This window comes from Lonchura striata, chromosome 16 (assembly GCF_046129695.1).
Source record: "Lonchura striata isolate bLonStr1 chromosome 16, bLonStr1.mat, whole genome shotgun sequence".
NCBI lineage: Eukaryota > Metazoa > Chordata > Aves > Passeriformes > Estrildidae > Lonchura > Lonchura striata.
The window spans coordinates 16,911,862-16,929,636 of record NC_134618.1 but is presented as its reverse complement, the minus strand read 5'-3'; the positions used below and the strand labels follow the sequence as shown (position 1 = coordinate 16,929,636).

Here is a 17,775-nt window from a genome sequence, read left to right as displayed (position 1 = left end):
AACAGCCTCTTCACTGGGGTTTTAATTCTGCTTCAAGTAAACAGTGTTGAGAAACCCTCCTGTTCCCGCCAGCGGGAGGAAGCAGCAGAATCCCTTCCCACAACGAGCCATTCCCAGCCTCGCAGTGAGCAGCAGCCTCCCAACCCCAGAGTACTTTTTCCACTTCCATCATTTTCCCCAGCTGCTGTTTTAAAACCCATCCCAGCGACAAGACTTCCCTCCAAGATGAAAAATCGTGATTTGATGTGAACAAATGATTTTCTCACCGCTCTGTCAAGTGTGCTCTCTCCTTGCACACTCACTCAAGTATTTCCTTGCTCGCTGCCCTCCTTACAGCTTGGCAGCCCTGGCTTTTGGGGGAGAGCCCTTAACTTCATTCCATCAGCTGGATTCCATTAGCCAGCTAATCTACTGATTACAATCCACACACAGGATATTTTCTCCTTGCTGTTATCTGAAAGAATATGGGCATCAGTGCAAAAGAAAAGAAAGAGAACCCTACAAAAAGCAATTTACAATTGAGGGAGCGGAAATAAATATATCGTAGTCACATGCGGAAATAGTAACCATGGAGCTATTTTGGGCACAATACATCATGCAGAGGATGATGTGTCTTTCAAGCACATTTCAAGCCCAACATTCAAGGCACAAAATGTTTTTGGAAAGTAAATTCTCACATACATTACGCAGCATGCCAAGGAGTGGGGTTGGATGCTGTCAGGCTTTGCGTTTCAGGTTTGTTCAGAGTTTGCATACAGGAAGCCAGAGCCTCAGCAGGACAATCCCAAAGCTAAAACCACCCAGGTGCTGATGGATTCTGTTGGATCAGGACCATCCTGGGTCAATCCCACTGGGTAGAGCCAGAGCTGGGGTCTTTTCCAACTTAACTGATTCCGGGTGGGATTCACAGCCCACAGTGGATGCACATGCAGTGCTGAAGGGCTCCTAGAGAATCCCACATACCCAAAATCACAAGTGCCTTCAAAAATCCTACATGCTTCAAACCCAAACCATCACCTTGGCTAACCCTTCTCTGTCCCGAGCAGACACAGCACATGTGAAACACCAACAAATTAGGGTGCAATAATCAGCTGTCACAACTGCTCCATCCTTTCCAGGTGGGGCTGGCGCTGGTTTTGGGGACATGCCTTCTGTAATGATGCTTCCTTTGGTTGTATGGGGATTTTATTTTAGCTAGATTTTTTTTAATCATTTCAAATGAGAAACAATTCAGCTTCCCGAGGAGATGTTGTGGGATGATGGATTGATCTCACCAGCTGAGAGCCACAGCCAGTGCCTGGGGCGAGTGCAGGGTAAAAGTGACATTGAAACGTGATAGATTTGCTGTGTTTAATGGTAAAAAAAAAAAAAAAAAAAAAAAAAAAAAAAAAAAAAAAAAAAAAAAGCACTGGAAAGTACCTGCCTTGTTCTTGCTCTCTCCGAGGTACCCGAGTTACCTGCTGTGCTGGGGGTGTGATGCAGCTCCCACTGCATCCCACGGGCAGCAGCCTCGGGGCGGGCTCAGGTGGGCACAGCGCCCTGTGTGCCCAGGCAGCGGGAGACAATTCCCTGCCGCATCCTCTGCCCTGCCCGGTGTCCGAGCCCCGCACGGGGATAACCCTCCTGTCCCGGGGATGCTCGTGTTCCCCGGGATGCCGCTGCTGCCCGGCATGTTTCTGTGCTCAGGATGCCCGTAGTCCCTGGGATGGCTCTGCGCCCCGAAAGCCCGGGGTGCTCCTGCCCCAGGGACAGCCCTGTCCCCCGGGACCTCCGTGTCCACGGGATCCCCGTTCTTTCGGGGTGCTCTGTCCCCCGGGACCTCCGTGTCCACGGGATCCCCGTTCTCCGGGGTGCTCTGTCCCCCGGGACCTCCGTGTCCACGGGATCCCCGTTCTTTCGGGGTGCTCTGTCCCCCGGGATCCTCGTGTTCCATGGGATCCCCGTTCTTTCGGGGTGCTCTGTCCCCCGGGACCTCCGTGTCCACGGGATCCCCGTTCTCCGGGGTGCTCTGTCCCCCGGGACCTCCGTGTCCACGGGATCCCCGTTCTTTCGGGGTGCTCTGTCCCCCGGGATCCTCGTGTTCCATGGGATCCCCGTTCTTTCGGGGTGCTCTGTCCCCCGGGATCCTCGTGTCCCACGGGATCCCCCTGTTCCCAGGACACCCCTTCCCCACGGGATCTCCTGTTCCTAAGACATCCCCACGGGATCCCCTTGTTCCTAGGACACCCCTTTCCCACGGGATTTCCCTGTTCCTAAGCCATCCCCACGGGAACCCCCTGTTCCCAGGACATCCCCACGGGATCCCGCTGTTCCCGGGACATCCCCACGAGATCCCCACGGGATTTCCCTGTTCCTAAGCCATCCCCACGGGACCTCCCTGTCCCCGGACACCCCCTCCCCACGGGACCCCGCTCCGGGGCGCCGTGCCCGCCGTGCCCCGCCGGCGGAGCCGGGCCGGAGCGGGGGCGGCCGGGGCTGGAGCGGCGCCGCGTTTCCGCCGGGCGGGAGGCGGAGCGGGGGCGGCCGCGGCCGGGCGGAGCGGCAGAGCCGAGCGGCGCCGGGCCGGGCCGGGGCTGTCAGCGCGGCGAGCGGGGCCCCAGCGGGCCGGGCCATGGCGGGCGGGCGCTGAGGCGGCGGGGCCGGCCGGGGCGGCGGCGGCGGCGCGCCGGGGCCATGCCATGCCCGTAGGGAGAGATGCCTTTGGGAAATGGAGACACTGGAGCACAGCGCAAACATGGCGCCCCGCGGCTGCCGGGCTGGTGCCTGCTCTGCTCGCTGCTGTGCGGGGGGCTCGCCGCCACCCCGGCCCCCGCCTGCCGGCCCTGCGCCCCGGGCTGTGCCTGCGCCGCGCCCGCCTGCGCCGTCAACTGCTCGGGCCGCGGCGTGCAGCGCCCGGGGGCCGCCGTGCCCCCCGCCGCCACCGCGCTGTGAGTACCGCGCACCGCGGCTGCGGGGCGGCGGCCCTGCCGGCTGCCGAGAGCCGCGGGGCCCGCCGCCCGGGTGGCTGGGAGGGGGGATGGAGCGGGGGGTTCGGGTCGGGAGTTTGCTTTGGGGGTTCCGAGACGGGAGTTTGGTTTGGGGGTTCCGAGACGGGAGTTTGCTTTGGGGGTTCCGTGCCCGGAGTTTGGTTGGGGGGTTCCGAGACGGGAGTTTGCTTTGGGGGGTTCCGTGCCCGGAGTTTGGTTTGGGGGTCCGAGACGGGAGTTTGGTTTGGGGGTCCGAGACGGGAGATTGGTTTGGGGGTTCTGAGACGGGAGTTTGCTTTGGAGGGTTCTGTGCCCGGAGTTTGCTTTGGGGGTTCCGTGCCCGGAGTTTGCTTTGGGGGTTTCGAGACGGGAGTTTGCTTTGGGGGTTCCGTGCCCGGAGTTTGCTTTGGGGGTTTCGAGACGGGAGTTTGGTTTGGGGGTTCTGAGACGGGAGTTTGGTTTGGGAGGTTCCGTTCTGAGAATTTGGTTTGGGAAGTTTCGAGTCAGGAGTTTGGTTGGGAGGTTCCGAGCTGGGAGTTTGGTTTCGGAGGTTTTATGCCAGGAGGTTGGTTTTGGGGGATCTGTGCAGGAAATTTAGTTCGGGGAGTTCCATGTGCTGGATTTGGTTCAGGATGTTCCATGCAGGGAGTTTGATTCAGGAGATTCTGAGCCAGGAGTTTGGTTCGGGGAGTTCCATGCAGGGAATTTGGTTTTGGAGGTTCCATGAAGGGAATTTGGTTCGGGATGTTCTGTGCTGGGAGTTTGGTTTGGAGCATTCCGTGCTGAGAGTTTGGTTTGGGGTTTTCCATGCAGGGAATTTGGCTCAGGGGGTTCCGTGCAGGAAATTTGGTTTGGGATGATTTTTTTCCATGCAGGGAATTTGGCTTGGGGGGTTCCATGCTGGGAATTAGGTTTGGGATGTTCTGTGCAGGGAATTAGGTTTGGGGGGTTCTGTGTTCAGGAGGTTCTTGGAGGAATGACGGGAGGAGGCTGTTGGGGAAGGAGCGTTTGAATGGGGGTTAAAACACATTTTAAAGCGAATCCGAAAGACACAGCTGAGAAGTAACAAACGTCCCTTGGGTGGGATGACAGATGTGTTTGTGGCTGGGTGTTCTGGGTCAGTCAGGCGTGTTCGTGGAGGGGCACTGAACGGTCCATGTGCTCTGTCACTGAAACCAGCTCACTGCGTGACGCAAGAACAGACCTAGGGGAAAGTTTGGCTTTCCGTAGGGAGCGACTGTTCAGTTCTCGACGAGACAAAAGCATCGAGTGATTCATATAAGAAAGATGACGTGGGGCCTGGTGCAGTGGATGGATCTCACATGAACTAATTTTTGGTGATGTTTCGCTGCTTTTCTATTTGGATACTCTTAACTAAGCTTCCACTTTTTGTGTCAATACAGAGATACTGCAGAAGTTGTGGAGTACCACGGTAAACATGCGTTGTAAGTTTTGCAGGCTGTGCAACTGGACTAACTTCAGGAAAATGTGCACATCTCTAAATCCAGCAGCCAAGGTGTTTTCCAGCTCTTTTCTTGCTAGATATATTTAGACTTATGCAAACAAACCAGCCATTGTTTGTTGCAGAAAGTCCCTAACGGGAAAAGACTGGTTTTTATTAAGGAGGTTCTGGATTTCTGTTATCTGTTGTTGGTTTGAGATGTGGATCTGCAGCTCCCCGGGCTGCTCACTGGTCACTGTGGAGCAGCCTCCTGAAGGCTGTGATGATCAGTCCTTCATTTAGCTTTTTGAGGATTTGGGGCTATTACAATGTGTTTCTGTGGTTATTAATACCAGTAGTAAGTGTTTGAGACTGTGTTATTGTTGTCCAGAGGTGCTGAGTTGTAAAAGCTCCCTGAATGTTTCAGGTATTGAGCAGTGACAGATGGAAGTGGGACGTAAAGCTCTTGCAGGTGAACAAAACCATGGGAAGGGGAGATGCTCCAGAGCGATGGATGGTGTTGGTGGCACCGTGTTCTGATTGCAGAGGTGTTTGTGTGGGGCACAGAGCTCGTGTTGGGAGTTCAGGCTGTGGAGTCATCCCTGTCACATCACTGTGTGTGTGCTGGTCCTGTTCTGAGGGTGGGTTAAGATGTGCTGAAGTGGGTTTCTTCCAGGTTTCCTGCCCTGGTTGGCCTCCTGGTGATGGCACCAACTCTCCTTATAACCATGAGCAGTTTACAGATCTGTTTCTTTGGGACTCTGGCTCGTGGCTCAGTGAGGTTATGCGAGCAATTTTGCCTAATAATTTCACATTCCCTTCGTTGAACACGGACAGATAAATAACATTTATATATTCTCTCATTAGAGGAAAAATTATTCTTAAATAGCTCAACAACCCCCTTTCTAAGAATTTAATTATTCTGAAATGAAAGCAGCCTTTAGGAAGGCCAAATTCTGAAAATTCCCGATGCCAGAATTCCCGGGCGTTTTCTTGCAGCAGCACTCAGCAACTGCGATTTGGAATTTGTGGCTGTGGAAGCGAGGCCTAGGAAATGAATTCCTCTTGTATCCGACGTTTTAGATGGAGCAGCTTTGAGGAAATAAATGCCAACTGCGGCCACGCTGTTACCAGGAGCACGGGGAAGTGTCCCATCCAAAGAATCACTAAGGAAATGGGCTCTGCTGCTCGCAGACACCACATATCTCGCTGGGAGCAGTCTCCAGGCAGACCCAGTGGGAATATTGGCCCCTTCCCATGGCCAGAGTCAGGTTCTTGAAGTGTAACGCAGAGTCTGGCTGGAACCAGGAGCGAAATCTGTTTTTCCAAATAATCCGTAGTGCGCAACACGCAAAACTGAACTGGGGGAGCGACGCGCTTCGAGCGGCAGCATTTGCACTTCTGAGCTCCTCCATCCCAGGAATGCTCTGATCCTTCTCTTTTCAAGTGCTTTGCTCTCAGCACTACCGGATTTTGTTCGCATTTATTTGAGCCTGAGCTGTTTCTTGAGCTTTCATCACTTATTTCACTCCTCAAGTGGAAATAAATCTCATCAAGGCTTTCCGACTTTCCCTTGCAAATACTGATTCTTTCTGATGCATCTTCGGTGGCGTGGCAGGTTTGAAGTGGAAATTAGAATCTCAGTGTAAAAGGATGAGAGTGGAAACTTCCTCTATTTTCCCCTCATTAGCATGGAATGGTATTTGTGGATGGTGAGAAGGAGAAGCTGGGATCAGAGGAGCTCTGCTATGGCCAGGCTCCTGCAGAAGCAGATCTGGGGGTCAGAACTTTCATCCAAAACCCAGTGGGGTTTTTTGTGGATTTGGCAGTGAGCCCTGGGGTTGCACTGCCCAGCCGGTGACTTCACCTAAATAAACCTTAAAATAAACAGATCCTATGATTCAGGAACCTGCAGTCTGGTATTTTAAATTTCAAGGATCAGCAATGATTGGTAGATTTAGATATTATTGCACGATGCAGAAAAAGCCTTTTCAAGGCTTGAGGTATCTTCAAAAGCTATCAGGGGAAAAAATTTTCCAGTTTAAATTAAAATCTAATTCAGGTAAACCCACAGGCAGTGGAGTGTCTGTACAGTAGTGTCCAGGCCATAAAAGCAAAATAGCTCTATTGCTGTTCCTAGAAAAAACTGAGACAGCCTGGAATGTCATTCTTGTAGGAAGCCATATCCCAGCAAAAACAAGGCAGCGTTTCTCTTTTGTAAGAGATTTTGGAGAGGGGAAAAAGGCCCAAATGAGGTGCTAGATAAATATTTTGCCAGCGAGATTCTTTCAGCCTGTGGAAGGGACCAGTCCCATAAGAAACTCGTAGCTATAGTCTGAGTGTGAACAAGGAGGTGATTCTGTGGTGTTGTGTCAGAGCAGAACGGGCTCTGCTGTTCGACAGGGCTGGGTTGTTTATTGTGCTCCTTCCTGAAGCTGCAGAGAACTCTCAGTGCTGTTCCCACGACTGAGAAACTTTCTAAAAATTCAAACTTTTCTTAGTGGTGTTTCCAAAGTGTATTAAGAAAAATGTGCAGCTCAGGAAGAGCAGGCATCCACCAGAGAGACGGATTTGAAGGTGCTCCTGCTCTTGGCAAAAGTTGCAATTGAATAATCCTGAACAGCATTAACATGTCTCACTTTTGTGATCTGTAGTTTGGTGCAGCCAAACCTACAAATGTTTTGTCACCAGGTAGTGACAAAACCCCACATGTTTAAAGAACTGTAATTAAACATCTTGGAAATCCCCACAAGGCAGGACGAGCTGCTGGTGGGACCCTCGGGGTTTCTTCTGACACCCAGTGTGTTTTTTCCTGTGCACTGTTTGCACTGATTTTTCCCTGTGTTTCCTGAAATTTTTAGGTTTCCTGGTGGTCTTTTTCTGTGTGTTGGTGTTTCCTTGTTGGAGTGAAAGTGAGGGCTGATCTTGCTCTTCTCCTGCTGCCAAGCCCCCGACAGGTTTCTTTGCGTTTCACTCAGCTGCTTTCATTCTGCTCTCACAAAGAGTGGCTTTAAAAGAAAACCACTCACTCAGAAGGTAGAACTCATATGGTTTGTTAATGCTTCTCTGCCTTTTATCCCATTTAATGGGATTCCTTGTTTTATCTCTTGTCATGCCTCGTTTTCCACACTGTGGTTTCCATAACGCGTCTCGGCGTCATCCTTTCTCCGTTCCTCCAAGCTTTGTTGTCCTTTGATTCATTTCTGCAGTTCAGCTTGATTTTGTGCTTTATTTACTCCACATGTCCCCAAACATTTATCTGAGTTGTAGTAAGGCAGTAACAGAGTGAGCAGGGGAAGGAGGACAGTTCAGGAGCAAAGCTCTGCGTTCCAGGGCGGAGCGGGCTGGGAGCTGCCTGGATCTTGCTCTTCATGTGAGGAGAGTGCACGGAGCAGTGGGGGGAACAGGGTGGGTTTTGGGGGACACAGCACTTGTGAGTTAGTCCCTCCACGACCACCAGCACGATTTTAGGCAGTCGCTGTCAGACTCAAAGGGAAAATTTCCCATCTTTTCCCCAGTGGAAAGTTGGCAGCTCTGCTCCCGGGCTGTGCTTACGGTGCTGTTGCTGTTCAGAGGAATGGCTGCTGCTGCTCACCAGCCCACCCTTTTCTCCCCTCACATCCAACCACCCTCCTCTCCCTCCCCACCATCCCTCCCTTCTCTCCAGCCCTTGCTGAAATGTGGCTCCAAGGCTGCAAAGCCGCAGTGGCTGCGGAGCTGCCGGCCACGCTGCCCTTCAGCTGCGTGGACAAGCTGTGCTGGAGGTCACTAGCTGTCCCAAAGGAGGGTGGTGGTGTCCCACCAGACCTCTCCAGCCCTTATTTCTCAGCCTTCCTTTGCAGTAAAGAGTGAGCCTGGTTTTCATATCCAATCACTGTTCTTTATGTAGATGCTGAAGCGAAGTTGGCGTCTCTGTCTGCCAAAACTAAAAACGTCAATTGAAACATAGTGTTGGTTTTTGCTTTGCAAAGGGCACAAAAAGCAAAAGTCATGTGATTGCTGCCATTGACGTTTATTTAAAGGATAGCTGTCATCAGGAAGAGCATCAACAACGTGCAAGCTGTAGCGTTTGCAGAGTATTTATAGGAACCGTGACCAGTGAAGAGATTCTGTCATAAATCACAGAATCCTGGAATAGTTGGGGTGGAAAAGGACCTTAAAGAGCATCTCATTTCACTCCTCTGTTGTTGGCAGGGACATCTTCCTTTAGACCAGGTTTCTGCGAGCCATGTCCAACCTGGCCTTGAACACTTCCAGGGATCCAGGGGCAGCCACAGCTGCTCTGGGCACCCTGTGTGCCAGGGCTTGCCCAGCCTCACAGGGAGGAATTTTTTCCATATATTAAATGGAAATAATTCAGTTTTCAGGTGGGAACTCATTCCCACCTGTCCTGTCATTACAGGTGCTGATGAACAGCCCCTCTCTGGCTTCCCTGTAGCCCTTTCAGGTACTGGAAGGTGCTGTGAGCTCTCCGTGCAACCTTCTCCTCTGCAGGCTGAACTTCCTCAGCTTTCCAGCTCTTCCCTTTCCCTTGGAAGATCACATCCTTTTTGATAATGTGCAGATAAGCCAAACACATAATTAAAACAATTCCTCAGCCAGCTGTTCCTGCTGCATTAACAGCAAAATAGCTGCCCTCAGGTTAGGAACAGGTAAATCTCTTCAGCTTCCTGGCATCAGGCCTTGGAAAAACCTCGCTGAGCTGAGCTCGGCAGTGAAGTTTCAGACGTGGCATATGGTCCTGTGTGATTCTGTTGAACCTGCTGTCGTGCTGAATTCAATTAGCAGCCCGTGCTGAGGCAGTGTGGCAGGCTGGGTTGGTGGCAGGACTGGATGTTCATTCGCTCCGTGCTAACACATCTCCCACCTACGGCATCTCTGGGTGCTGGAGCGTGGCCCTGCTGTACCTGCAGCCTGGGGCTGGGGGTGCCCGCTGGCAGTGCAGCTTTGGGAGCTGGTGGCATCCTCGTTTCTCACTGCAGCTGTGCTGGCAGATGCTCTGGGGACTGTGGGGACAGGGCTGTGCTAGCTGTCCCAGCAGCCAGAGCCTGCAGCAGCTCGTTCCTGCGGGGCAGCCTGCAGTGGCACGGAGTCTGGATCCAAGCCACGACTCCACCAGCCTGTTCTATTCATCCAAAATTGTCCCTGGCCACCACGGCGTGGCCTTGTTTCTCCTGCTGACAGCTGGGCAGCTCATTTTCTGCCAGCCTGTGCAGGCAGCTCCTTGTGTGAAGCACTCTGGGCTCTGTGTGTGCAATTTGCGTGTCTGTGATGGAGTCACAGGGGCTAATCCCTGGTTTGGAAGGGACATTTCCAGGGTGGGGTTTGTAGCCCTCCCAGAGCCTGTGCCCACCTTCTTGGACAAACCTCCTGGTCCTTCAGAGAACTCCAGGAGATCTGGAGAGGGGCGTGTGACAAGGGCATGGAGTGCCAGGACAAGGGGGAATTATTTCTCACTGCCAGAGGGCAGGGCTAGATGGGATTCTGGGGGGAAATTGCTCCTTGTGAGGTTGCCAGAGAAGCTGGAAGTGTCCCAGGCCAGGCTGGACAGGGCTTGGAGCAGCCTGGGACAATGGAAGGTGTCCCTGCCCTGGCAGGGGTGGCACTGGATGGGCTTTGAGGTCCCTCCCAGCCCAGAGCTTTGAGTGATCCCCTGCTCCTGTGGCACTTGCAGATCCCCAGCAATGGCCCCATCCCAGCTCCATTGCAACATCCCCTGGCAGCCCCTCAGCCCTGGCTCCCGCAGGATCCCTGCGGCTGCTCCGGGCTCCTCTGGCAGGGACAGCACCAGGATCCAGAGGCCAAGGAGGATTTTCCCTGCAGGGACAGGCAGCGGCTCCTCTTCGTCCTGCCCCTGGCCTGGGAGCTCACCCGGGATGCTGTGGAGCCCCGTGCCAGGGCTTGGGGGCACTGCTCCTGCTGGGAATGGGCCCTGATCCTGCTGGGAATGGGTTAAATGGGCTCTGCTCCTGCTGGGAATGTGCTCCTGCTGGGAATGGGTAAACTGGGCTGCTCAGGGGGCTCTGTCCCTACTGGGAATGGGTTAACTGGGCTGCTGGGAATGGGCCAGCTCTGGGAATGGGTTAAATGAGCTTTGGGAATGGTTTAGGCCAGCTCTGGGATGGGTTAAGCAGGCTCTGAGATGGGTTAAATGGGCTTTGGGAATGGTTTAGGCTAGCTCTGGGATGGGTTAAACTGGCTCTGGGATGGGTTAAGTTGGCTCTGGGATGGGTTAAGCCGGCTCTGGGATGGGTTAAACGGGCTCTGGGATGGGTTAAGCCGGCTCTGGGATGGGTTAAGCGGGCTCTGGGATGGGTTAAGCCGGCTCTGGGATGGGTTAAGCGGGCTCTGGGATGGGTTAAGCCGGCTCTGGGAATGGGTTAAGCCGGCTCTGGGATGGGTTAAGCCAGCTCTGGGATGGGTTAAGCCGGCTCTGGGAATGGGTTAAGCCGGCTCTGGGATGGGTTAAGCCAGCTCTGGGATGGGTTAAGCGGGCTCTGGGATGGGTTAAGCTGGCTGTGGGATGGGTTAAGCCGGCTCTGGGATGGGTTAAGCGGGCTCTGGGATGGGTTAAGCCGGCTCTGGGATGGGTTAAGCCGGCTCTGGGATGGGTTAAATGGGCTCTGGGATGGGTTAACCCGGCTCTGGGATGGGTTAAGCGGGCTCTGGGATGGGTTAAGCGGGCTCTGGGATGGGTTAACCCGGCTCTGGGATGGGTTAACCCGGCTCTGGGATGGGTTAAGCCGGCTCTGGGATGGGTTAAGCGGGCTCTGGGATGGGTTAAGCCGGCTCCCCGGCCGGGCCGTGGGAGTGGCGCTCCAAAGAAGGACCCGGGGTGTGGGGCTGAGTCCTCCGGAGGTAGGAACCCGAGGAACAGCTAAGCCTGGGAAAGCAGAGCCCAGCCGGATTGTGTTGGCCAAAGTTGAGCGTTTCTCTCTCAAACCACGCCTCGGCAAGGGGGTGGAGTGAGGCCGGGCTGGAGCTGCGGGTTTTGGTGTGGGACAGGTTGGTGAAAGCATCTCCCGGGAGGTTCTTGCACTGACACAGCCCCAGGGTGGTGGGCTGGTGGGGATGATCCCTTGATCCCTAAAACTGTGATAGGAGCACGTGGATCCCTTTCAGAGCTGGGAAAAAAAAAAAATCCTGCGATCTTCTTTTTTTTTTCTTTTTTTTTAATGTGTATTTTTGTAGTGCAAAAATGCTGCTTGAAGAAGCATTACACCAGTGCCTATTTTTGTACCTCTCCGTTCACCCGCTTGCCTCACAGCTGGCTGGGTGTGTGTTCGGGATGAATGCAGCCTTTCCACGTGTGGCTTGGAAAATCCAGCTGTTCCATTCCTGCCTCTGCTGCCCGTGCTCCCAAATGCCACATTGCCAAGAGCAGGATGCCCGTTCCTGGCACAGGCTGGGCACCCTCTGGGGCGTTGGGTGTTTGAGTGGGGCTGCAGGAGAGGTGCCAAACAAGCCTTCCCTTGCAGGGGATGCTCATGGATGGCCCAGTGTGCAGCCCAGGACTGGCACCCAGCGTCCTGCTGGCATTCCTCTGGGAATGCTCACGGTTTCCTGGGCTGCCCTCCTGTGAGCAGGGGCTGTGTGGCTGGCTGGGAGCAGAGGGAGCCATCCAGCCACGCTCTGCAGGCAGTGCCAGCCCCTCTGTGGGGTGATAAGAACAAGAATCATGGCCCTGTTCCATGCCACGTGCTCCCAGCACGGTGCGTGTGCCACAGTTCCTCCCCTGGGGCTTGGAGAGCCCAGGGAGCAGCTGGAAACCACAATGGGATGCAGAGTGGAGCCTCTAAGAAAAGCTTTGCAGCCACACTCCCTCCTCTTTGCTGTGCTTTGTGCCCCCTCAGACACCTCTGCTTAAGCTGTGTTGTTTCACCAAGAGAGGAGAGGGACAGGGTTTTTAGGGTGGTGACAGCCCTGTCACCCCCAGACAGGTCCCAGGGGCACGGGGAAAAGGCTCTGAGCTCTGGCAGAGCCCCGTGCAGGCAGTGTGGTGCTGCTGGCCCTCAGCAGAGTTGGGTTTCACCCCTCCCCAGATGAAAAAAAGGGTTGGAAAACTTTGTGGAAAGAGTGAGCTTGCAAAGGAGGAGTTTGGCAATGGAAAGAGCAATCAACTGGCACCTTCCATGTTTCCTATTGCTCTACCAGCCCTGGGATCTCATGGATTGGGGCAGGCACAGCAGAAGGGCAGTTCTTACCTGAGACCTGTATGTGAGCCAGGCAATCCTGAGAAAGCATCAGCTTGCAATTTGGGCACTTGCCTTTGAGCTTGGCAGAGCTGCTGCCATTCCAGCCCCCTCAATGATTCCAGCAGGATGCTCACCGACTCCTCAGTGATTTGTGGCCCTCGCACCTAAGCATAGCACAGTTAAAAAGAAATCTTCTATTCCCTAAAGGCAAGCACAGCACTCATCTGAAATATGAAGCAGAGTGATTCCCTGGGAGAAGAGTTTCCATTGGAAAATAGCTTGGCTCCCACCCAAGCCTCTGTGAAGGAGTTGTAGAGGACAGCTCGTTGCTGCTACCTGGGTGATTTTCGGGAAGAGGACTGTTCACTTGAGCAGGAGTTGGTGGAGCCATTAGTCAGGATCCCCTCTCAGCTCCTTCAGTACACAGCAAAAAGAAGATTCCCTGTCCTCCCAGACTCTGGGGACAGCTGCAAATAGAGAGCCACTGCCATGAGAAGAGTGGCGTTGGCCAGAGATTCATAAGTAATGAATTAAATCTGTGCAGAGCAAAGGTTTCTATCAGGCTGTGGGAACATTATTTTACTCCTACGGAGGGAAAACATGAAGTCAGTGGCTTTATAGACTGAGCTCTGCGACCTCTGATTGCATGGATCGGTGCAAAGTTTGGATCAGAAGTCTTAAAAAAATTAGCGTAGACGAAACTGAGGTGGGAAAAGAAAAGCTAGAAGAGGCCAAGGGTTAGGCTTTTTTAGTCTCTGAGTTGTGTTAAGAAAATTCACTGTAGCTGGTATCTGTGGTGGATTGCGTTCCTAGAGCAGTAAGGAAGGGCTTCATTTAAGGAAAATTAAAAGGAAAGGTGCTTCTCCTGTGTGCAGGAAAGCTGTGTAGGGCACAGCACAAATCAAGCAGCACTGTGGAGACAAAGCTGGAGCTCTCTGGGTGGCACTCGAGGTTCTGCTGGGCTGACACAAGACAATTCCCAAGGTTTAATTGAGAGGGAGGACACACCCTGCTTTCTGCAGGGAGTGCCAGGAGCATCACTGGCTCTTGAGTCTGTGTTTCATGCAACACAATAACTTCAGTAGCCCAACAGCCAGCCCCCGAGCTCCGAAACCCTCAATGTGCTCTCTCTGTCACTCCCTGCATCCAGTAATTAACCATTACTTGGGAAGCTCTGTGCCTTCTCAGTGCTTGCAGACAGTGAACTGTCAAGGCAGCAATGCCACTGGCCTTGGGGAGTTGAATTTCTGATTACAGGCACAGATTGCATCTGGTACAGCCACAAATTCAAGTGGCATTAACTTGGCTTTGCTTTGCTTTGCGTGTAGTGCCCCGTGCTGTGCAGCCACTCAGGTGGGAATATTTCCCTCTGGCATAAGTTAGTCTCTGCAGCAATTAAAGGGTTAATTACAGCTGGCCATCAGATCTCTGGAACAAGCCAGCAGAGCCCACTGCTGTGCTCTGTCTTCCTGAGGATTAGCCAGACACATCCAAGTCTCCAGGGAGAGCTGGGAGAGTGTGGAAATTCCTGTCCCAAACACCCCTGCTCCCACAGGACCCACAGCTGCCCCTGGGGCAGGTCCGCTTTGGCTGCTTGGGAAGGACATCCCATAGTCATCAGAGGGTCTTTTCACAGAATCCCAGGATGGTTGAGGTTGGAAAGCACCTCCAAGCTCGCTGAGACCAGCCCCTCTGGAGGATGGGCAGCCCAGCTCCGGATGCTCCTCTCGCAGGTGGGTGCTCGGATCAGCACCTTTAGCTCCCTGTGCAGACTGAGCCCAGTTCCTGTGTTCCCACAGAGCAGGGGCAGCTCCTGGGGCTGCTGTTCCCTCTCCTGGCTTGCTCTGCAGCTGCTGGAAGCTGCTGGGTCCTGCAGCAGCCATGGAGGCTGTGGGCAAGGCCAGGAGGAGCTTCCCTGTGTCCTCCCTGGGCTCTCAGGGCAGTGCCGTGTGTACCTTGGCTTGGGAGGAGAGCTGAGCTACTGGGGGCAGTGTTGTCTAAGAGCTGGGACTGCAGGGGGAAGCAGGACTCCTGCTTTTGTGTGCAGCTTGGCCCTGCTGGTGTGGGCTGGGCTGGCAGCGATTCCTCTGCATCCCTCTCCCTTCTCTGCATCCCTCTCCCTTTGCATCCCTCTCCCTTTGCATCCCTCTCCCTTTGCATCCCTCTCCCTCTGCATCCCTCTCCCTTCCCCTGCATCCCTCTCCCTCTCTCTGCATCCCTCTCCCTTTGCATCCCTCTCCCTGGCTGAGCCATGGGCTGAGGCTTCACTGAGGGTTGTGCTGGTGGCTGCTGGGATTTAGGTGCTTGTGGAGTGCTTGGCTGCCTTGGATTTGTGGCTCCTGCTTGCCTGGTGCTCTGCCACGCTGGTGAGGAGGCAGTGAGACATCCCTCAGCTGCTCCTGGGAAGGTGACTCTTCAGGCTGAGCAAAATGGAGATGTGGGCTCACCCTGACAGGTTCATTGGTACCCTTGGTCCTGCCTTCCCACCCCTGCTTGGCCTTCAGCCTCTTCCTCATCCTCCGAGCCAAACACAACCTTGTGCTTGGGGGAACATCCTGAGTGGCAGGTACTGGAGCCAGCAGGGCCCCGCTGTGCTTCCACAGCTGGAGAACTGTTAATTTTGCTTTTAAAGGATCGGAAAAAGAGGCAAAGTTTTGTTTTCTGCCCAATTTGTACTTTTTGTTCAGGGCAGAGCCATCAGCTTCCCAAACAGAGACATCCCAGCCCCATAATTAAGTGTGGCACGGGTGCAAAAGTAAAATTTTAGGTTTCTAGAATTAGGGGTCCAAAGGGGACAAGCTGGAGGAAATTGGGTGTGCCTTGTCCTTTTTCTCCTTCTCCATGCCCTCCATGTCTCACTGTGGTGTTGGCATTTTTCTGTGGGTTCAGGCTGGGGACACACTGTCCAATGTAGGTGACAGATATTGGCACGTTCTTGTCAATCCAGCCCAGGGACTTTCTGGTATTTAATGTTTGTAACATCCCACTGAGGGCAGAGCCCCACACGCTGCCCTGCAGGACAGAGCTGGGCAGGGCAGCAGAACATGTGAGAGATCAACAGAATAAACAACCTGGAAACCAGCACAGACCAATTATGGCTTCTGCTTTGGCAGTGAGGATGAAAGACAGAGACTTTCTACAATTTTGGGATCATCAACACCTCAGATTCTGACATGGAGGTGCCTCTGTGGTGAGCTCCAGGCAGCAGGAGCCATTCGGTGGGACAGGGGAGCGAAGTTTCATCCTGGAGCTGTGCTGGGGTTCTGGATTAATCATTGCTGCACTTCATGGCTGTGGCTCAGAGGCAGAACCATCCCCATCACCTGAGCACTGTGCACTGCACTCACGGGGATCAGGTGCTGGCACAGCTCTGCTGCAGAACTGGGGCTCCCAGGAGGCAGCAGGGAGTGCAGGCAGTGGTTAATAGGTAGGATGGAGTTAATCATCCACTGAATTCCTCAGCTACAAACTCTCTCCTCAGTATTTTTTCTGGTACTGTTGCTGGAAAGGAAGTGGGGGTATGTGAAGCAAAACCACACTTAACAACTCACAGTAGCCCTGGTGTGTGCAGGATTTCTTGCCTGGTGCTGAGGGTGGGGCTCCCCTCTGAGAGGGGATGCTTGGATGGTCTGGTAGAGCTGAGCAGTGCTGGGATATTTGATATATCTGCACCTTTCCCTTCGTGTGCCTGGGCCAGGCCCTGGAGAAGGACGTGTCTGCATTTTCACCTGCCCAGGACCCAGGGAAAATCTGTATTTTTCTCACAGTAGTCCATCCCCAACAACTCAGACAAAAGTGAGAGAACTTACCTTAATTGATAAAATAGCAAGAATGCAATTACTTACAAAAGTCCAGCTCTGCCAGCCCAAACATGAGTCAACTACCTCTCATAAATCTTGAGATTAAAAAGAAACTAAAGAAGGCCAAATGCTGATGCCTTTTGTGTTTTGTGAACTCCCATGTAGGAGACATCTGGAAGCATCTCTGTCTCTCACTGAGGAGATACAGAGGAATAAAAGATTTCAGCAAAATAGAAGGGAAGGAAAAAGTAGAGGTTATAATTTAATGTCATGATTCCAGGAGACAAGGGAACCCACCACTTCTTTTAAGACAAAGACTGAGTGCATTTCTAATTCTTTTGGGGTAAAGATGAGTGATGTAGAGCCACATACCATAGGACCAAGTAGAGGAATTTTTCACATGTGAGTGAAAAAGAACCCAGTTGGTGTTAGTCATGCTGCAGAATGCGTTAGCAGCTCAACAATGGCCTTAAACACTGAGTGGGATCCAATTTAAACCCATAAAAGTGAGGAAGTCTGGACTTGGAGCCTGTTCTTCTACCTGTGTACTCAGCTGTGCATGGAGTAGCTGTGGCATAAACAGCCCAGGATGGTGTTGGGATTTCTTTTTACTCCATTAAACAGTTGTCATTTGTTTCCAAGGGTTTGATTTTATTGCTCCTCCTGTTTCACGCAGCAGGAAATAAAAAAAAAAAAAAAAAAAAAAAGCAGCCCAACACACAAGAAACAGATGCAAATTCTTATTTGCTCCAATTCAGCTGAATGTAGGAGCTAGGGCTCTAGGTTGCTTCAAAAAAATGTCTAAATGATTCTGAATGTAACAAAAATATGTGAAATGTATGCTCAGGCCTCTGAGGTGGCAATCTTAGAGGTCTTTTCTAACCATGGTGATTCTATGATTTGCCTTTTTGTCTTACATGGGAGCACTAGTGATGAGTACAAAACCCACTCTACAGTTCTAGCCCAGGCTGAGCATGGACAAAAGATGATTATCTTGCTTCTGATGCCCTCCCTTCCCTCTTCCCATCCCTGGAAGCGTCCAAGGCCAGGTGGAATGAAGCTCTGAGCAGCCTGGTCTAGAGGAAGGTGTCCCTGCCCATGGCATGGGGTGGATCTGGTTGGTTTTTAAGGTCCTTTCCAACCCAATGCTTCTGTGATTCTACAATTCCCTTCCTTTGCTGATAGCCCCAGCATCATCCCTCTGTGCTGCAGGAGCTGTGTGGAGCGCCCAAAATCCAGATGTGCTCCAGAGCCACCCCTTGCCCTCCCGAGCCCGTGCCAGGCTGTGGGAAGGGTCTCAGCCCCGTGCTCACGCCGTGTGTGCAGGCTGTGCTCTGCGGGGCTGCTCTGCTTGGGAAGTGCTCTCAGACAGC

General features: G+C 53.1%; 1 protein-coding gene across 1 annotated transcript in view; it reads left to right on the top strand.

Annotated features, from left to right (window-relative positions):
* Nucleotides 1-2,694: 2,694 nt before the first annotated feature.
* Nucleotides 2,695-17,775, top strand: part of PKD1 (polycystin 1, transient receptor potential channel interacting) — an 83,019-nt gene continuing 67,938 nt past the window's right edge. Inside the window, exon 1 of the mRNA XM_077786913.1 lies at nucleotides 2,695-2,927. Within this exon, the coding sequence (XP_077643039.1) occupies nucleotides 2,695-2,927 (233 nt within the window). The remainder of the gene's footprint in view (nucleotides 2,928-17,775) is intronic.